The following is a 17,996-nucleotide window of genomic DNA, read 5'->3' as shown; positions in this document are numbered from 1 at the left end:
TAATACTTATGTACTTTTACTGTAATACTTTAACTACATCAAACTCATAATACTTATGTACTTTTACTGCAATACTTTAACTACATCGAGCTCATAATACTGATGTACTTTTACTGTAATGGAGTATTTGTATGTTGCTGTGTCTTTACATTGGGAGATTGATGGTTTTCACTGGTCAGTGAAGTCGTTTCTACGTCGTCTCAGTTATTGATTGATGATCAGTTTGATCGTTTCTTGATCTTTCGGCTGCAGTTTGACTCACATGTGAAACATCAGCAGTTTTCTGAGAGTCGATTGTTCTCAACACATGATGGAAACTATTTGTCCCGCCTGCACAGGAAGTGACATCACAAGGGATTTATGTAGGTTGTGATCCTCCGCAGGATGATGGTGTGTTCGGGTGCTCTTCCTCAGCTCGTAAAGTCAGAAATCTCCCAGTTTACCAGAAGAAAGTTGAATGATCTCTTGAGTTTATGAGTCAGAGCAGCTAAATGTGACGAACACTTCCTGTTAACGCTTCAGTTTCATTCAGCGGCTTCGCTTCAACTCCTTTTAACTCCCTTTTCATTATTTCACATAAACTGATGCTGCAGCTGCTCAACTTGATGCAGCAACACGTCCAAACAGTCTGGAGTCAGTGTTTACATCCTGCAGGAGCTTTTTCATTGAATCTCTTCATTTGATTTGATTTGATTCACCTGGGAAACAACACCTGAACACATCATCAGTCTCTGACTTTACCAGCTGACAAGGATCACCTGAACACATCATCAGTCTCTGACTTTACCAGCTGACAAGGATCACCTGAACACATCATCAGTCTCTGACTTTACCAGCTGACAAGGATCACCTGAACACACCATGAAAACAGCAGAGCGACTGAGGACGTACATGAAGGGACATGATGGTTTGACTCCTGCTGGATGAGTTTTATATTATTAATAAAGTTCAGAGTTGTAATTAAATGCTGATTGTTTATGTCCAGATGTGTGCAGCAGGATGAAACATTGATCTGTTTATATGTTTAAACTGAGTTCAACTTCATGCTTACAAACAATAAACTAATGTATATATTAGAAATAATAGAAAATATATAAATATACATATATACATCCTGTGTTGTGTTGTGTAGCTGTGGCAGTACGGCGAGTGGGTGGACGTTGTCGTGGACGACCGGCTGCCCACCAGAGATGGAAAGCTGCTGTTTGTTCACTCAGCGGAGGGAGGAGAGTTCTGGAGCGCTCTGCTGGAGAAAGCCTACGCCAAGTAAGACACACACACACACACATACATACACACAGACACACACACACACACATACATACATACACACACATACATACACACAGACACACACACACACACACACACACACACACACATACATACACACACACACATACACACAGACACACACACACACACATACATACACACACACACACACACACACACACACACACACACACACATACATACACACACACACATACACACAGACACACATACACACACATACATACACACAGACACACACACACACACACACACACACACACACATACATACACACACACACATACACACAGACACACACACACACACATACATACACACACACACACACACACACACACACATACATACACACACACACATACACACAGACACACACACACACACATACATACACACACACACACACACACACACACACACACACAGACACACACACACAGACAGTCCAAATGAACATTAAATCTGCTGTAATCATTCCTCCTGTTCATACTGACCATTAGAAGATCCCTTCATAATGACCTTACAATGGAAGTGATGGAGGACAAAATCCACAGTCTGAAGCTAATATGAAGCTTCAGCGTCCAAATGAGTCAAATCAAGTAGATATCTTTCAACGTTACAGTCTTTTTAGTGCCAAAGTTCCTCTTTTTGTTACTATACTTCCACCTGCAGCTCAACAGGGAAACACTGTCCGAGGAAACACAAAGAGGGAATTTGATGCTAAAAAGACTGTAAATGTGTCAGATATCCACTTGATATGACTAACTCAGACTGCTGAAGCTGAATAGAAGCTTCACACAGACTTTTACCTGCATTTTTGCACTAAATGACAGTATATATATACATATATATATATATATATATATATGTATATATTTGAGATGTGCAGAGACCAGGATCTGTATTTGTTGAGGCAGCAAAATTATTTGTATTTGTATTCTAATAAAAGTGGAAAGAGGCTTAAAAATCCTGTTTTTGTTTTTATGACACTTTTAATTTTAGAAAATTAAAATGTTACAGTAAGTGTTCATGAATAAACTACCTTATGAAGGACGACGTCCCCACACCGGGTCTCTGACTGGAGTCTCAGATCAGAGACGACTGCACTGAACACTGAGATCATCACCTCCCTGCAGACAGACCTCTACCTGTTTATACACCTGTAACACCCCCGACTCCAGGACTGATGTCCAAATAAGGAAATGTGCGTCATGCAGCAGGTGGATGTGACTCCTCTCACTGAGACCTGCTGATAGACGTCACAGCGGAGCAGAGGAGAGACACTGAGATAACGATGTAACCGACCTGCATAAACAAATACTTTTAAAAATATTTGTATGAAACAATTATTCATAAAAAACACTATTAATGCTTTGCTGAATAATGTATTTGTATTCGGCACATCCCTAATGGACACACTGCGGATTTTGGCCTCCATCACTTCCATTGAAAGCACATTTGAAGGATGTTTTATATCCAGTATGAACAGGAGGAATGATTACAGCGAGGAAAACCTCTTTCACTGCTCATACGGACACAAACTGGGAACCCGTCCTGTAACAGTGCAGACTCATGATCCCCTAAACACACATCAGAGTTTCACATTAAAGTGTTTGTTGTGACGGAGGCTCTCAGTGAAACCTCGCTCACCTCAGCTGACTCCAGGTCAGTGGTTGTAGAGGGTGGAGGCTGCTGGTGTTACTGTGTGTGTGTGTCGGAGGTGCTTAGCAGCAGGGTGGAGGAAGGTTTACTGGGTAAACACTGGACCAGCCTGGAAAGCAAACAGAGCAGCAGATAAAGCAGCTGACTCACTAACAGGTAAAAGACTCCAAACTCTGCAGACTACAACACAAACTAGACTTTCACTTCATCTTCCCTCATTTTTCTTCACACCACAACAACAGCAGACAGTTTTTAATACTTCATTTTGAATAAATCTCATGTTATTGTTGACTTTTTAGATGTATTTTAATCTTGAAAGCTGTTTACCTGCTCACTCTACAATAAACACTCTAACTGTATCCAGCTGCCTTCATCCTAACCCACCATCATCATCAGACATCCTATAGGTTGATATTCTGACACCAGTTTACATTATTTACACTTTGTTTCTGACAAATCACATGTCTGTTATTTTGGTGGAGGACTAAGAACACTACATTACCCATGAGCCTCAGCTGCTGTTGCTATGGAGACAAAGCCAGTCAGAGATGTGAATCATAATGAATTTGAAATGCTTCCTCGCTGGTGTTGTAAACAAAACATGTTGCCATGGTTACTGAATTCACTCCAAATGACAGTTTTCTTAACATCATAATCTTGACTTTCAGCTCGCCGCTAGCGGCGCACAGGCGCCGTGGCCCCGCGAGCAACGCGCTGTTGTCTTGTTTTGTTGAGGGAATCATGTCGTTCAGCTGTGTGAGCTCAGGAGAAGTCAACGTGTTCTCATCAGCTGGAGAGCTAATATCTGCAGTCTTTCTGCTTGGATAGCATTGTTTTTGTTGTTGTAGATGATGTTTGTTGACATTAGCGACAGAGAAGCAAGGCCAACAAAATCTCACATCTGTTCACACCACAGACTGAACCCACAGTTCACCCACTGGCAATAAAAAATGATCAAAACATGTAAATATCTTCATAATTCTCACATATAGAACCTTTAAACATTTAGTTTCATTGCTAAAAGTGTTTACTGTGTTTAAAAATACACTGCAGTTTCATTCATTTACTCCAACTCACACTTAAACTAATGACACGTAATCACACCTTACACTTCAACTCCCATCAGTGCTTTAGTTACAACTTTCTTTAAATAACACCATCCATACATTTTTGAGTGAAACTATGGCTGTCCTGTCTGTCTGCAGGGTGAACACCTCGTATGAAGCTCTGACCGGAGGTTCAAGCATCGAGGGTTTTGAGGATTTCACCGGAGGAATCGCAGAGAGCTACGACCTGAAAGAAGCTCCGCCCTTCCTGTTCAACATCATGAGGAAAGCCCTGAAGCTCGGCTCGCTGCTCGGCTGCTCCATCGACGTAAAGACTCAAACTGTTCATGTCACAACCACAGAGACACGTAGAGACACTTTATCACCAACACAACGTTAATATTCTCCTCTCTGATTGGCCGGCAGGTGTAGGTAGACACTCCTCGTTTTACGTCACAGCCGAGCTAACTGTTGGCTAACTCTCCAACCAGAAGCGCCATTTAGTTCATTTAGCTTATTAGCTTGTTAGATCATTAGCATATTACATCCTTTAGCTCTTTAGCTCATTTAACTCAAGGCATATCTGTCATTAGCTCATTTAATATATTAGCTCATTTATTTCATTACCTGTTTTAACTCATTTAGATAATTAGCTAATTTAGCCTTGTAGTTCATTACCTTGTTAGCTGATTTAGCTCGTTAGCCTTGGTACACGATAAAAAGCCTGCAGTCTGGTTGTTTAGAAACGTTGTCTGTGGTCGAATCATTTATTGTACAGAATATAAAGTTATTCAGTTAAATTCCCCCAAAAGCAGTTTGACAAATAATCTCAGTTCAAGTCCGTTTATCTTTGATTTGTTTCCAGATTTCCAGCTCGAGTGAGACGGAGGCCATCACCAGCCAGAAGCTGGTCAGAGGTCACGCCTACTCCATCACTGCAGCACAGCAGGTGAGGCATTCTGGGAAATAATCCCACATAGAGCAGCTGAGTGGTCAGAGGTCAGAGGTCACTCAGAGGACTCGTTCCTCCCTGAAAGAGGAAACGTTAAATGAAGGTTTCGTTTTGCAGGTGCGTCACTTCGGTTCTCCGGTGGAGCTGCTGAGGATCAGGAACCCCTGGGGTCAGGTGGAGTGGACCGGAGCCTGGAGCGACGAGTGAGTTCAGGTCATCACACCTGTCTGTCAATCAATCAATCAATCAATCAATCAATCAATCAATCGAACTTTAACTGTACAGTACCTTTCGTTCAGGTTAGTGCAGTTCAAAGTGCTTCACAGATAATAAGAACAAATATAGAATAATGAACATGATGTATGATGATGTAATACAATCAATAAAATAGAGTGAAATAAAATTAGATTAAAAAATAGAATAAAAAACTAAAAGACAAATAAAATCAGTATAATAGTAATAATAATAAAAAATATACAATTTTACAACATGAATACAATAAAATAAAGTAAATAATGTCTATCTGGACTGGAGAGGCAGGTTTTATCAGCTGACTCAGATTAGATAGACTGAACTTTAACCCCGCGGTTATTATTGTTGCCATGACGACGAAGGCGGCCTAACTTTAAGGAAGTAGTAACTTTAACCCACCGCAAGTTTCTCTGACCTTAACAAAGTCATTTTAACCCAAACCATCATCTTTAAACCCGACCAGAGCTGAACCACAGCGCCGTCGCATCATCAATCATCATTATTGATTAACAGTGACGTGTGATGACGTCATCCTGCTGATTACTGCTGATAGAGACGCTGCTACGTGTCGTTCTGGAGTCACATGATCAAAGCACAGAGCTGCAGGTTAGTGCGATAGTGTAAGTGTGACAGCGAGGTCCCCGTCACTGGACCTCTGACTCCATCTGCACACTGGGAACAGTCCCAGTGGGACCAGTTAGTTTGACTCAGTGGTTTTCTGCCCAGAAGGAGGTGTTCAGATGTTTCAGACCTGTCATTGTTTACAGTCTGTTTTCACTGTTTGTCAGTTCGAGGGAATGGGATGGAGTTCAGCCGGAGGAGAAGAAGAAGCTGGATCACTCTGCTAACGACGGCGAGTTCTGGTGGGTTCGATACAAAGACGGGAAACGCAGACGGTCGTCTGGTTGGTTTGGAAATAATTTGTTCAGTTGTTTCATGATGGATTCTGTAGATTCAGACTTTCCTCTTCTTCTGCTCTCTGCCGGCCGCAGGATGTCCTACGCCGACTTCCTGCGTCAGTTTTCCCGCCTCGACATCTGCAACCTGACGCCCGACACGCTGACCAGCGACGAAGTCGGCCGCTGGAGCTTCAGCGAGTTTGAAGGCGTGTGGAGGGTCGGCTCCACCGCCGGCGGCTGCAGGAACTACCAGGGTACGGCTCGTTACCGCTCACACTCACAACTTTATTCAAACAAGCAAACAAACACAAAACATCCATGACAACGACGACAACGACGATAACAACGTCCTCGTCATCTGATAGATCAGTGGTCATGTGATGACCGAAATATTTAATCTCATTACACTTTAAAGGTGACATGAAGAAATCAGGAAGTACTAATCTGTCTTCTCTACTTCTGACAATCATCATATTACTGTTGTTTGATTTATACATGATGTCGAAATCGATCATATTGTGAGCAGAACCTCAATAAATGTTGAAGAGCAGCACAACATGGACAGAAAATCACTACATCTCTGACGGAACAAACCAGATCAAACCAGATCAAACCAGAACTAACCAGAACTAACCGAAACAAACCAGATCAAACCAGAACTAACCGGAACTAACCAGAACTAACCAGATCAAACCGGAACTAACCAGAACTAACCGGAACTAACCGGAACTAACCAGAACAAACCAGATCAAACCAGAACTAACCGGAACTAACCAGAACAAACCAGATCAAACCAGAACTAACCGGAACTAACCAGATCAAACCAGAACTAACCGGAACTAACCAGATCAAACCAGAACTAACCGGAACTAACCGGAACAAACCGGAACTAACCGGAACTAATCGGAACTAACCAGAACAAACCAGATCAAACCGGAACTAACCGGAACTAACCAGATCAAACCAGAACTAACCAGAACAAACCAGATCAAACCAGAACTAACCAGAACAAACCAGATCAAACCAGAACTAACCAGAACAAACCAGATCAAACCAGAACTAACCGGAACTAACCGGAACTAACCGGAACAAACCGGAACTAACCGGAACTAACCGGATCAAACCGGAACAAACCAGAACTAACCGGATCAAACCGGAACAAACCGGAACTAACCAGATCAAACCAGATCAAACTGGAACTAACCAGATCAAAGACTGAACAGAAGTTAAAAACTACCTGAACCAGTAAGGAGAGGAGGTGCAGGTGAGAGGAGGAGCTCAGGGGAGGAGAATGAGGAGGTGAAACAGGAGAACAGGGAGGGAGCTGATTGGCTGATGAGGCTGATGTCCAGGAACATGAATATTAATGTGAGTAAACACTGAACAACAACACGAGTCCAAAACCGCCATCATGAAACGATCGTACATGAAGCCAATGAGAGAAACACACAAACAGTCCAAACGTGTTTATACGTAATAAAACACAGAGAGAAGCTTTAAAGTGGACGCAGCAGCGTCTCAGTCTTTATTAGCCGTGATGTGTTTGCTGTTTCTCTTCGTTTCCTCTACAAACTTCACAAACTTCACATTTGTGCTTCTGTTGAGCTTCTTTCATAATCAGCAAATTTTCTGCCTTTTAAAAACAATTTTTTCCTTTAAAATGAAAGAACGAAATATTCAGTGTTTTTTCATTTCAACTGTTTTCAGCTGTTACATGTTAATGAACTTTCTTACTCTTCATCTGCTTTCACGCTTCATCAACACATCAAACGATTTCAGTTTTAAACTCTTTCAGGTCTTCATCACTTCAGCTCCTCTGACTCTTCATCATCACCTCCACACTTCAAACACAGTGTTATAACCGCTGTCAGTGTTCATCAGCTCTCAGTATAAACACATGAACTGATGTTAGTTTCTCTCAGGACCGACAGACACATTATTATTATTATTATTATTGTTATTATTATAAACAAAAACATAACAAACAGACTAAAGGACGACAGACAGGGTCATCTGAGGTAACCAGACAGGTACTATTATCAGGACCTGATGTGTTTCAGAGGTCCTGGTGATCCAGGACTCTGACTCACTCAGTTACAACCTAAACAAACAAAGTTCTTAGTTAAATACATGGTAGAGAAATCACTCCACATTCAAATAATGAATAATATCCTGTTTTTCCAGTTTTAGGAATTTTCCCTCAAACATCGTTATGATTTTATGGGTAATTGTGAATTATTATTGTGCAACAACTCCAACATGGAATTATTCATGCAGTGATATAACTCATATTACAGCAGGTATAATAACAGGGAAATAATCCTCCTTGTTGGCCACACAAGAGAGGTCAATTAGAATTATGATTGTTATTAATCTTAATTATAATTTTGCAAGAGTATAAAGTCTTTTACACATTTATTACTAATACTACAGCTACAAGTACTAAACACTACAACATTTAACAAACAAGACACAAGAGGGAAACTGGTGCACAAGGCTGTGGCTAGTGAATGATTGTAATGCATGATGCAGAGTTATGTATTGTGTAGCTGGTATGAGAGACCTGATAAACAGATGAGATGACTGTTACCTGAGAAGCAGCGAGTCAAATCAACGGTACAACAGAGGGTTTAAGCAGGTTCATGAAGGTTTTGTAGGAATACTTGTTTGCTCTCTGAGGCGGCTTCTTGTGGAGAACTGAGTGTGATGTGCTGGGGTGAGGAGCTGGAGTCTGGATCTGGTAATGATGAGCGAGTCAGCTGGTCCAGAGTTGAAGAGTTCCCATTGGGAGAGAACTGCTGGTTCATGCTCTCTAGACTTGATCCTCAACTCATGACTCTACATTCTGAGGTTTCACCTGTTTGAAGTCTAATTAACAGACCATAAATAAGTTTAATGTGTGAATTCCAACTGTTCTAATTCCACAACTTCAGCCGATTCGACCAGAGCAGATTTGTTCTTCACAAACAACCAATGAACCAATAAACTGCAACACAGAACATATAATCCTGAATGAACTGGTTGAAGCTGACGGCTGAACCCTGTCATACAGTACGACGTCTAAACCAGCATCCAGCTGAACTGGTGTGAATTCTGTGCCATGTGCTACCCAACAGAACATTTAACGGCCATTTCTACTTCCTTCAGTATTTCAACTAATTTAAATGTTCCCGCAGTGACAAACTGATAGTTTTAGTGTTTTATAATCTTAATTTCATTCTTTTTACGTCTCAAATTGATTTTGTGAAAGAGAAACATTAAGACACGTGATATAAACCGACCTCCTCTCTGTCTGCAGCCACGTTCTGCTCCAATCCTCAGTTCTTCATCCGGCTGGACGACGTGGACGACGACCCTCACGACGGCGAGGACGGCTGCACCGTCCTGATTGGTCTGATGCAGAAAGACGCTCGCAGGGAGAGACGCTTCGGACGAGACCTCAACACCATCGGATTTGCCATCTACCAGGTACAAACACACAAATACACACACACAGAAACATACAAATACACACACACAGAAACACACAGATACACACACACAGAAACACACAAATACACACACAGAAACACACAAATACACACACAGAAACACGCAAATACACACACAGAAACACACAAGTACACACACAGAAACACACAAATACACACACAGAAACACACAAATACACACACAGAAACATACAAATACAAATACACACACAGAAACATACAGATACACACACACAGAAACACACAAATACACACACAGAAACATAGATACACACACAGAAACACACAAGTACACACACAGAAACATACAAATACACACACAGAAACATACAGATACACACGCAGAAACATACAAATACACACACAGAAACATACAGATACACACACAAAAACATACAGATACACACACACAGAAACACACAAGTACACACACAGAAACATACAAATACACACACAGAAACATACAAATACACACACAGAAACATACAAATACACACAGAAACATACAAATACACACACACAGAAACATACAAATACACACACAGAAATATACAAATACACACACAGAAACATACAGATACACACACAGAAAAATACAGATACACAGAAACATACAAATACACACACAGAAACACACAAATACAAATACACACACACAGAAACATACAAATACACACACAGAAACACACAAATACAAATACACACACACAGAAACATACAAATACACACACAGAAATATACAAATACACACACAGAAACATACAAATACACACAGAAACATACAGATACACACACAGAAACATACAAATACACACAGAAACATACAGATACACACACAGAAACATACAAATACACACACAGAAACACACAAATACAAATACACACACACAGAAACATACAGATACACACACAGAAACATACAGATACACACACACAGAAACACACAAGTACACACACAGAAACATACAAATACACACACAGAAACATACAAATACACACACAGAAACATACAAATACACACACAGAAACATACAAATACACACAGAAACATACAGATACACACACAGAAACATACAAATACACACACAGAAACATACAAATACACACACAGAAACATACAAATACACACACAGAAACATACAAATACACACACACAGAAACATACAAATACACACACAGAAATATACAAATACACACACAGAAACATACAAATACACACACAGAAACATACAAATACACACACAGAAATATACAAATACACACACAGAAACATACAAATACACACACAGAAACATACAGATACACACACAGAAACATACAGATACACACACAGAAATTTACAAATACACACACACACACACAAACATACAAATACAAATACACACACACAGAAACATACAATACACACACAGAAACATACAAATACACACACAGAAATATACAAATACACACACAGAAACATACAAATACACACACACACAGAAACATACAAATACACACACAGAAATATACAAATACACACACAGAAACATACAAATACACACAGAAACATACAGATACACACACAGAAAAATACAGATACACAGAAACATACAAATACACACACAGAAACACACAAATACAAATACACACACACAGAAACATACAAATACACACACAGAAACACACAAATACAAATACACACACACAGAAACATACAAATACACACACAGAAATATACAAATACACACACAGAAACATACAAATACACACAGAAACATACAGATACACACACAGAAACATACAAATACACACAGAAACATACAGATACACACACAGAAACATACAAATACACACACAGAAACATACAGATACACACACAGAAACATACAGATACACACACACAGAAACACACAAGTACACACACAGAAACATACAAATACACACACAGAAACATACAAATACACACAGAAACATACAGATACACACACAGAAACATACAAATACACACACAGAAACATACAAATACACACACAGAAACATACAAATACACACACAGAAACATACAGATACACACGCAGAAACATACAAATACACACACACAGAAACATACAAATACACACACAGAAATATACAAATACACACACACAGAAACATACAAATACACACACAGAAATATACAAATACACACACAGAAACATACAAATACACACACAGAAACATACAGATACACACACAGAAACATACAAATACACACACAGAAACATACAGATACACACACAGAAATTTACAAATACACACACACACACACAAACATACAAACACAAATACACACACACAGAAACATACAATACACACACAGAAACATACAAATACACACACAGAAATATACAAATACACACACAGAAACATACAAATACACACACACACAGAAACATACAAATACACACACAGAAATATACAAATACACACACAGAAACATACAAATACACACACACACAGAAACATACAAATACAAATACACACCCCCATGATGATTTATTTCTGTACTAATCGCCTGGTTTCATTGTATTGTGATCAATAGATTTTACATATCAACATGTTACTAATCGCTGACTTCATGCGGAGCTTCTTGTATTTTTGATGTTTCTCTTTGTTTTCTTCCAGGTTCCAGATGAGGTGAGTTCAGAGGATGTTTCCATCAAACACAGTTTTGTTTTAGTTTTTTATTTTTAATTTTTATTTCTGTGTCATGAAATCTCACGTGGGGTTACAAATCACCACTTTCTTAGAAAACATGCATCAAAATATACAAAGCATGTACAGAAGCATAAACACAAACAGAACATGCAGCACATGATACTAACTGTTAACAGAAAAGAACTACTACACAAATTAATTATTAGTACAAATAAAAACTGTCAGATTTTTGTAATCCGAGTATCAAAAAGATGAAACAAACTTAAAGGGCCATTACAATGAACTATGTACAGATGGAGAGTCATAGTGGAGATTAAACATCTGGTCATTATGACCCGCTCACTGTCAGCCCTGAGTTTAGCTTTAGGACCTCAGACACTCTTCTTCTTCTGTGATCAGTATATATTCAGACCTTCTTCTTCTGTGATCAGTATATATTCAGACCTTCTTCTTCTGTGATCAGTATATATTCAGACCTTCTTCTTCTGTGATCAGCATATATTCAGACACTCTTCTTCTGTGATCAGTATATATTCAGACCTTCTTCTTCTTCTGTGTTCAGTATATATTCAGACCCTCTTCTTCTTCTGTGATCAGCATATATTCAGACACTCTTCTTCTGTGATCAGTTTAAAGGTCGCAGTAACGTCCACCTGGGCCCGGACGTCCTGCTGAGGAGGAACGCCGTGGCTCGTAGTCAGAACTTCATCAACCTGAGGGAGGTGTGTGACCGGTTCAAACTGCCGCCTGGAGAGTACGCCATCATCCCGTCCACCTTCGAACCGCATCGCAAAGGAAGCTTCATCCTGAGGGTGTTCACCGAGAAAGAGGCCACCACAAGGTCTCTGTGGGTGGAGGGTAGCGTTAATGTTGCTAGGCTAGCTAGTGTCTTAAAGTCTGTCTCTGGTGAGTGTGCACTAAAAGTCTTTGGTTAGTTTAACCTGTTTCCGTGTAACGAGTCCGAAGCGTCTTGTGAAGAAACGGAATATTTCAAGCTGCCAAATATCACTGTTACAGATGATCAGCAGCTCAGAAAGACAAACAGTCATATAATATAATAACTGCTGCAGGAGTGTGTGAGTATATAACTTTACTATGATGTAAGTTACATTCAGAAAGTATTTTCCCAGAAACAGGTGCTGGGAAAGGGAGGGGTCATTTTATAATCAGGGTATATTCAGGCCAATACGGTACTGGTCAGACTGGTTGTAGAGATGAAAGAGTTTGTCGTCTCTCTACAACTTATTTTTTTATCTTTTCTCTGTTTGTTTCAGTCCGATGGAGGAGGACGTGAACGCCGACATCCAGGAGGTGACACCTGTTCCATGACACATCAAACTAGTCATGAAATATCTGTTTCAATGCAAACAAGATAATAACTGATTAGAACAGATAATAACTTGTGAACATATGCAAACTCATGTCCATTAGTTCGTATTTATAATAATAACTTAATGCTGTGAGTCACTTTTTTGTTCCAAACATATATTACTAATATTTTTCCTCGCAGCCTGAAGTCGGACAGAACGATGTGGATCCTCACTTCAAACGTCTCTTCGTCCAGATCTCTGGAAATGTAACAATAATTTATTTATAAATGAACAACTTTTCTGCCGTGCAGCTGATTGGAGGCACATTTTCATGTTTAGTTTTATTCTGTTTACACAGGACTCTGAAATTTCAGCCTCCGAGCTCCAACAGGTTTTGGACAAAGTGATCTCTCAGAGTAAGAACAGTTAAACCTTCACATAATGACAGAGGCTTAATTTAAAGTATCTTAATGGTTTTAAAGGCTTTGTTTGTGATATTCAGTAGAGTGGTTAACATGAAACGTGTAAAGAATATTTACGTTTTTAAAATAATTTTCTGCTTCTGTTTCTGAACATATGAACTGTTTATGTAGTTTATTAACAGTTCAGTGATGCGTCTTCATCCTGCTGCTGTTCCCTTGAATCTGTTTCCATATTTCATCTGTAACCTGCAGTGGAAATGTCTGAACTGAGCTGCCTGTTGTTTGTTTGAAGGATCTGATGTTAAAACAGACGGTGTCAGTCTGCAGACCTGCCGCAACATCATCAGCCTGCTGGACGTATCCTTCCACCTGTTAAATCACAAAGCACTCATTTATAGTCAGTATGTATGATGTTGTTCTACACTGAACACCTGAGAGAACATTTAAAGACAGATACAAACATATATCATTTATAGTTGTTGAGATGTTTCTATAGATGGTTTCAGAAGTTTTTTCTTTCTGTGTGACATACAAATAATAAAATGTAGATAAAGATGTAAAAGAGGAAGTGAAAGACGGACAGGTGTGTGTTTGGATCTTTGACTGTCTCTCAGATGGACGGCAGCTCCAAACTCGGTCTGGTGGAGTTTCATGCTCTGTGGACAAAGATCCAGGGATACCTGGTGAGACAAAAGAAAACCGTCACTGACGTTTTATTCTCACTTCTTGCTCAAAGGCAGCCTGCTGGTTTCACACCCGTCGCCATGGTAACGGTGAAATGACTGAAATGAACCACTTTCAGAGTCTGATTCTGCAAAAAAACAGTTTGTGTCCAACTTCACGAGCTCTGAGCCTTGACGAGATCAGGGTTCCATCCAACTCTAGGACTTACTGAGCTCTGGTTCTTAACCAGCTCTGGTTCTTAACGAGCTCTGGTTCTTAACCAGCTCTGGTTCTTTACCAGCTCTGGTTCTTAACGAACTCTGAGCCTTAACGAGCTCTGGTTCTTAACCAGCTCTGGTTCTTAACCAGCTCTGGGTCTTAATGAACTCTGGGTCTTAATGAGGTTTAGGGTCTTCATGAGCTCAGGATCTTAATGAATACTGGACCATAACGAGCTCTGGGTCCTAATGATCTCTGGTTCTTACTGAGCTCTGGTTCTTAACGAGCTCTGGTTCTTAACGAGCTCTGGTTCTTAACCAGCTCTGGTTCTTTACCAGCTCTGGTTCTTAACGAACTCTGAGCCTTAACGAGCTCTGGTTCTTAACCAGCTCTGGTTCTTAACCAGCTCTGGGTCTTAATGAACTCTGGGTCTTAATGAGGTTTAGGGTCTTCATGAGCTCAGGATCTTAATGAATACTGGACCATAACGAGCTCTGGGTCCTAATGATCTCTGGTTCTTAATCAGCTCGGGGTCTTAACGAGCTCAATCAGAATCTCGCTAATGAATGCAGCGCGTTGATATGTAATGATGTTCTTCTTCTCTGTGTGTTGCAGGAGATCTTTAAGCGTCACGACTCGGACGGTTCTGGTACGATGAGCAGTCATGAGATGCGAGCAGCGCTGAGTGAAGCCGGTATGATTCATTTGCTGCAGAACCTGCTTCAGATCAGAAGTTCTGGATGTTTCAGGTTCCTTTAAGTGAATCAGGGGAACGTGAGAAGGTTCCAGGCTTGTTGTAGATACCAGAGATCTCTGAGGAGGATTCAGGTTATGCTGACAGATGTTCCACAGGTTCAGAGGAGCTTTCAGATCTTGTGAAGAATGTTCTGGAGTTTTGAATTGTTGAACCTTGAGGAGACTTCAGAAGTTCTGAAAGTGGTTCTGTAGGTTCTTTAATGGGTGTAAATGTTCTTTAACTAAGTTCTATGAGGACTAAAGCAGGTGTTTTACAAGGTGGTGAAGAGGTTCTTTACTACTAGAAAGAGGTTCTGGGGGATTTAGGGTTCTTCAGAAAGTCCTGAGGAAGGTTCTAGGAGTCTCTGACTGATCATATGGATGTTTCTGTCAGAACTGGCTCAGAGTCCGTGACTCTGTTTAAACTCACTGTATGTTTGTTGTTTGTTAAATGAGTGAAGGTCTCCACCTGCTGGTCGCTCGCTGCCTCTGCAGGTTAAAACCTCTGACGTGTTCGTGTTTGCAGGTCTTCAGGTGAACACTTCAGTGATTCAGGAGATCGTCGGTCGATACGCAGACGTGAGCTTCGCCATCGACTTCGACAGTTTCATCGGCTGCTTGATCCGTCTGGAGATGCTCTTCAGTCAGTCACAGTTCTTCTTCTGTCCCTCCGTCCACAACTCACATAACAACAACTGTTTCCTTCTATTCAACAACGATCATTTAACAATAAATAGATAATAAGTTGTAACGTTATTTAATACTTTCATTTGACAAAAGAGGAGTAAAAGAATTTGTTAATATAATTGTTCTTTTATCTCTTATTAAAATGAACTCTATTCATGATTAATTAATCTAAATCATCAACACAATGAATCTGAGTTCATGAGTTTAGTTTGTCAGGAATCAAATAAAAATATCTTCTGATCATGTTCCGTCTGGAGGAAACAAAACAAGAATAAACATCAAACTCTCAACAACAACGTAAATATTTCAGTACGTCACGTCATGTACGTCATGTGACACATTATGTCATACAGACGCTGCACATGTGAGTCAATTTACATAAATCAAATAAATAATAATGATCATAATTATTGACAGAAATAAAAAATAACAACATTGTCTTTATTTATTTTGAATAAACTTTTGAAAAAATTTGAAAAACACAAATATTTACATACAAATGGACTATAATATAATAAAAGACACAAGTTTTACACATAAACACAGACACTATATAGTTTATCATCATCATCATCATCATCATCAATAAACAGCAAACTGAACATCTGGAGATGATGAAGCAGCTGCTTCTCTCATCTCTGTATCAGTTATTGATCGTATATTGGTTCAGAATGTGATTCAGCTGATTGTGTTTCTGTTTTTAAATAAAGTTTTTTTATGTTTCTTCATCAGAGATGTTTCACAGTCTGGACCAGAAGCAGCGTGGGATCATCCAGCTGAACCTGCAGCAGGTAAAAACCGTCTGCTGCCCCTGCAGGCCGCCGCCGCCGCCGCCATCATCATCATCATCATCATCATCATCATCATCATCATCATCACTCATCTCTTCTTCTTCTCTTCCTGCAGTGGCTCTGCCTCGCCATCAACTGACCGCAGCCGCTCCAGGTGCATGCTGGGAGATGATGGTTCAGCGGGTTGTTACCTGAGAGACGAGGAGACGTTTCATCATCTTAATAAAGATTATTGATCAGGTTCAAACATGTCTGAAAGTCTTTCAATAAACTGAACTAATCCTGCAGATGATAATAAACAGTTATGATCTTAATATCCAGTTCACTCATCTGATGGTTCATGAATCAATAACTGATACCACTTATTGATTAAATCACTGGTATCAGTCATTGATTGGACGCGGCAGCTGATCAGACTGATCTGATAGATCACAACATCACTGAATGGAGACTAATTACAGATCTAATTAAAAATCTGTTAATTATCATTCTGATCAACAGACGAACCATAAACATGATCAGCTGATCAATCAGAAACAGACGTCACTTTTCAGAGGTCAGAGGTCAGAGGTCAGAGGTCAGAGGTCGGGCTGGATATTGATGCTGCAGGATGAAAACTAATGAAACAAGGCAGAAGTTTTTACTGAGAGGTTTGTTCATGATGTGGACAGAAGAAGATCCGGGGTTAGGGGTCGTCATGAGGTCAGCTGACTGTCTCTGTGCGTCTCTGTGGACGACAGAAAACATTTATTAAAGACAAAACCATTTTTTGGTTTGCTGGAACAAACTCATCAGCCTTTCATTCAGGAGAGCAGAGCTGCAGGTTCCACTGGTCTGATATGAAGCAGCCTGCAGTCACCAGGAGGAACATCACACTGATGTTCAAGGT

At 40.0% G+C, this 17,996-nt stretch overlaps 1 protein-coding gene and 1 long non-coding RNA gene across 5 annotated transcripts in view; one reads left to right on the top strand and one right to left on the bottom strand.

The window, feature by feature from the left end:
- The window catches only part of capn8 (calpain 8), a 25,450-nt gene extending 7,913 nt beyond the window's left edge, over positions 1-17,537 (top strand). The window contains exons 1-19 of one of the 3 annotated variants that reach the window (XM_042389483.1): positions 828-956; positions 1,133-1,266; positions 4,167-4,335; positions 4,873-4,956; positions 5,077-5,162; positions 6,000-6,074; positions 6,204-6,364; positions 9,409-9,578; positions 12,248-12,259; positions 12,910-13,121; positions 13,555-13,591; positions 13,791-13,856; positions 13,949-14,006; positions 14,305-14,369; positions 14,627-14,695; positions 15,510-15,588; positions 16,156-16,272; positions 17,049-17,107; positions 17,223-17,528. In XM_042389483.1, the coding sequence (XP_042245417.1) occupies positions 924-956; positions 1,133-1,266; positions 4,167-4,335; positions 4,873-4,956; positions 5,077-5,162; positions 6,000-6,074; positions 6,204-6,364; positions 9,409-9,578; positions 12,248-12,259; positions 12,910-13,121; positions 13,555-13,591; positions 13,791-13,856; positions 13,949-14,006; positions 14,305-14,369; positions 14,627-14,695; positions 15,510-15,588; positions 16,156-16,272; positions 17,049-17,107; positions 17,223-17,246 (1,710 nt within the window). In that variant the 5' untranslated portion in view covers positions 828-923 and the 3' untranslated portion in view covers positions 17,247-17,528. Of the gene's footprint in view, positions 1-827; positions 957-1,132; positions 1,267-4,166; positions 4,336-4,872; positions 4,957-5,076; positions 5,163-5,999; positions 6,075-6,203; positions 6,365-9,408; positions 9,579-12,247; positions 12,260-12,909; positions 13,122-13,554; positions 13,592-13,790; positions 13,857-13,948; positions 14,007-14,304; positions 14,370-14,626; positions 14,696-15,509; positions 15,589-16,155; positions 16,273-17,048; positions 17,108-17,222 lie in introns of those variants that run through there. The other 2 variants (XM_042389484.1, XM_042389482.1) reach the window with 2 other exon arrangements.
- Positions 908-4,922, bottom strand: LOC121881652. 2 transcript variants are annotated; one of them, XR_006091880.1, is made up of 4 exons: positions 4,686-4,922; positions 2,950-3,070; positions 2,342-2,459; positions 908-1,257 (listed from the first exon to the last, which is right to left on the bottom strand). It is a non-coding gene; the product is annotated as an uncharacterized LOC121881652 (long non-coding RNA). The 2 variants fall into 2 exon arrangements; XR_006091886.1 differs by lacking the exon at positions 4,686-4,922 and adding an exon at positions 4,176-4,250.
- Positions 17,538-17,996: the final 459 nt, after the last annotated feature.

The sequence above is a fragment of the Thunnus maccoyii genome, chromosome 2, assembly GCF_910596095.1.
Source record: "Thunnus maccoyii chromosome 2, fThuMac1.1, whole genome shotgun sequence".
In the NCBI taxonomy this organism is placed as follows: Eukaryota; Metazoa; Chordata; class Actinopteri; order Scombriformes; family Scombridae; genus Thunnus; species Thunnus maccoyii.
Note: the sequence above shows the minus strand (reverse complement) of the source record. Positions and strands in the feature narration are given on the sequence as shown.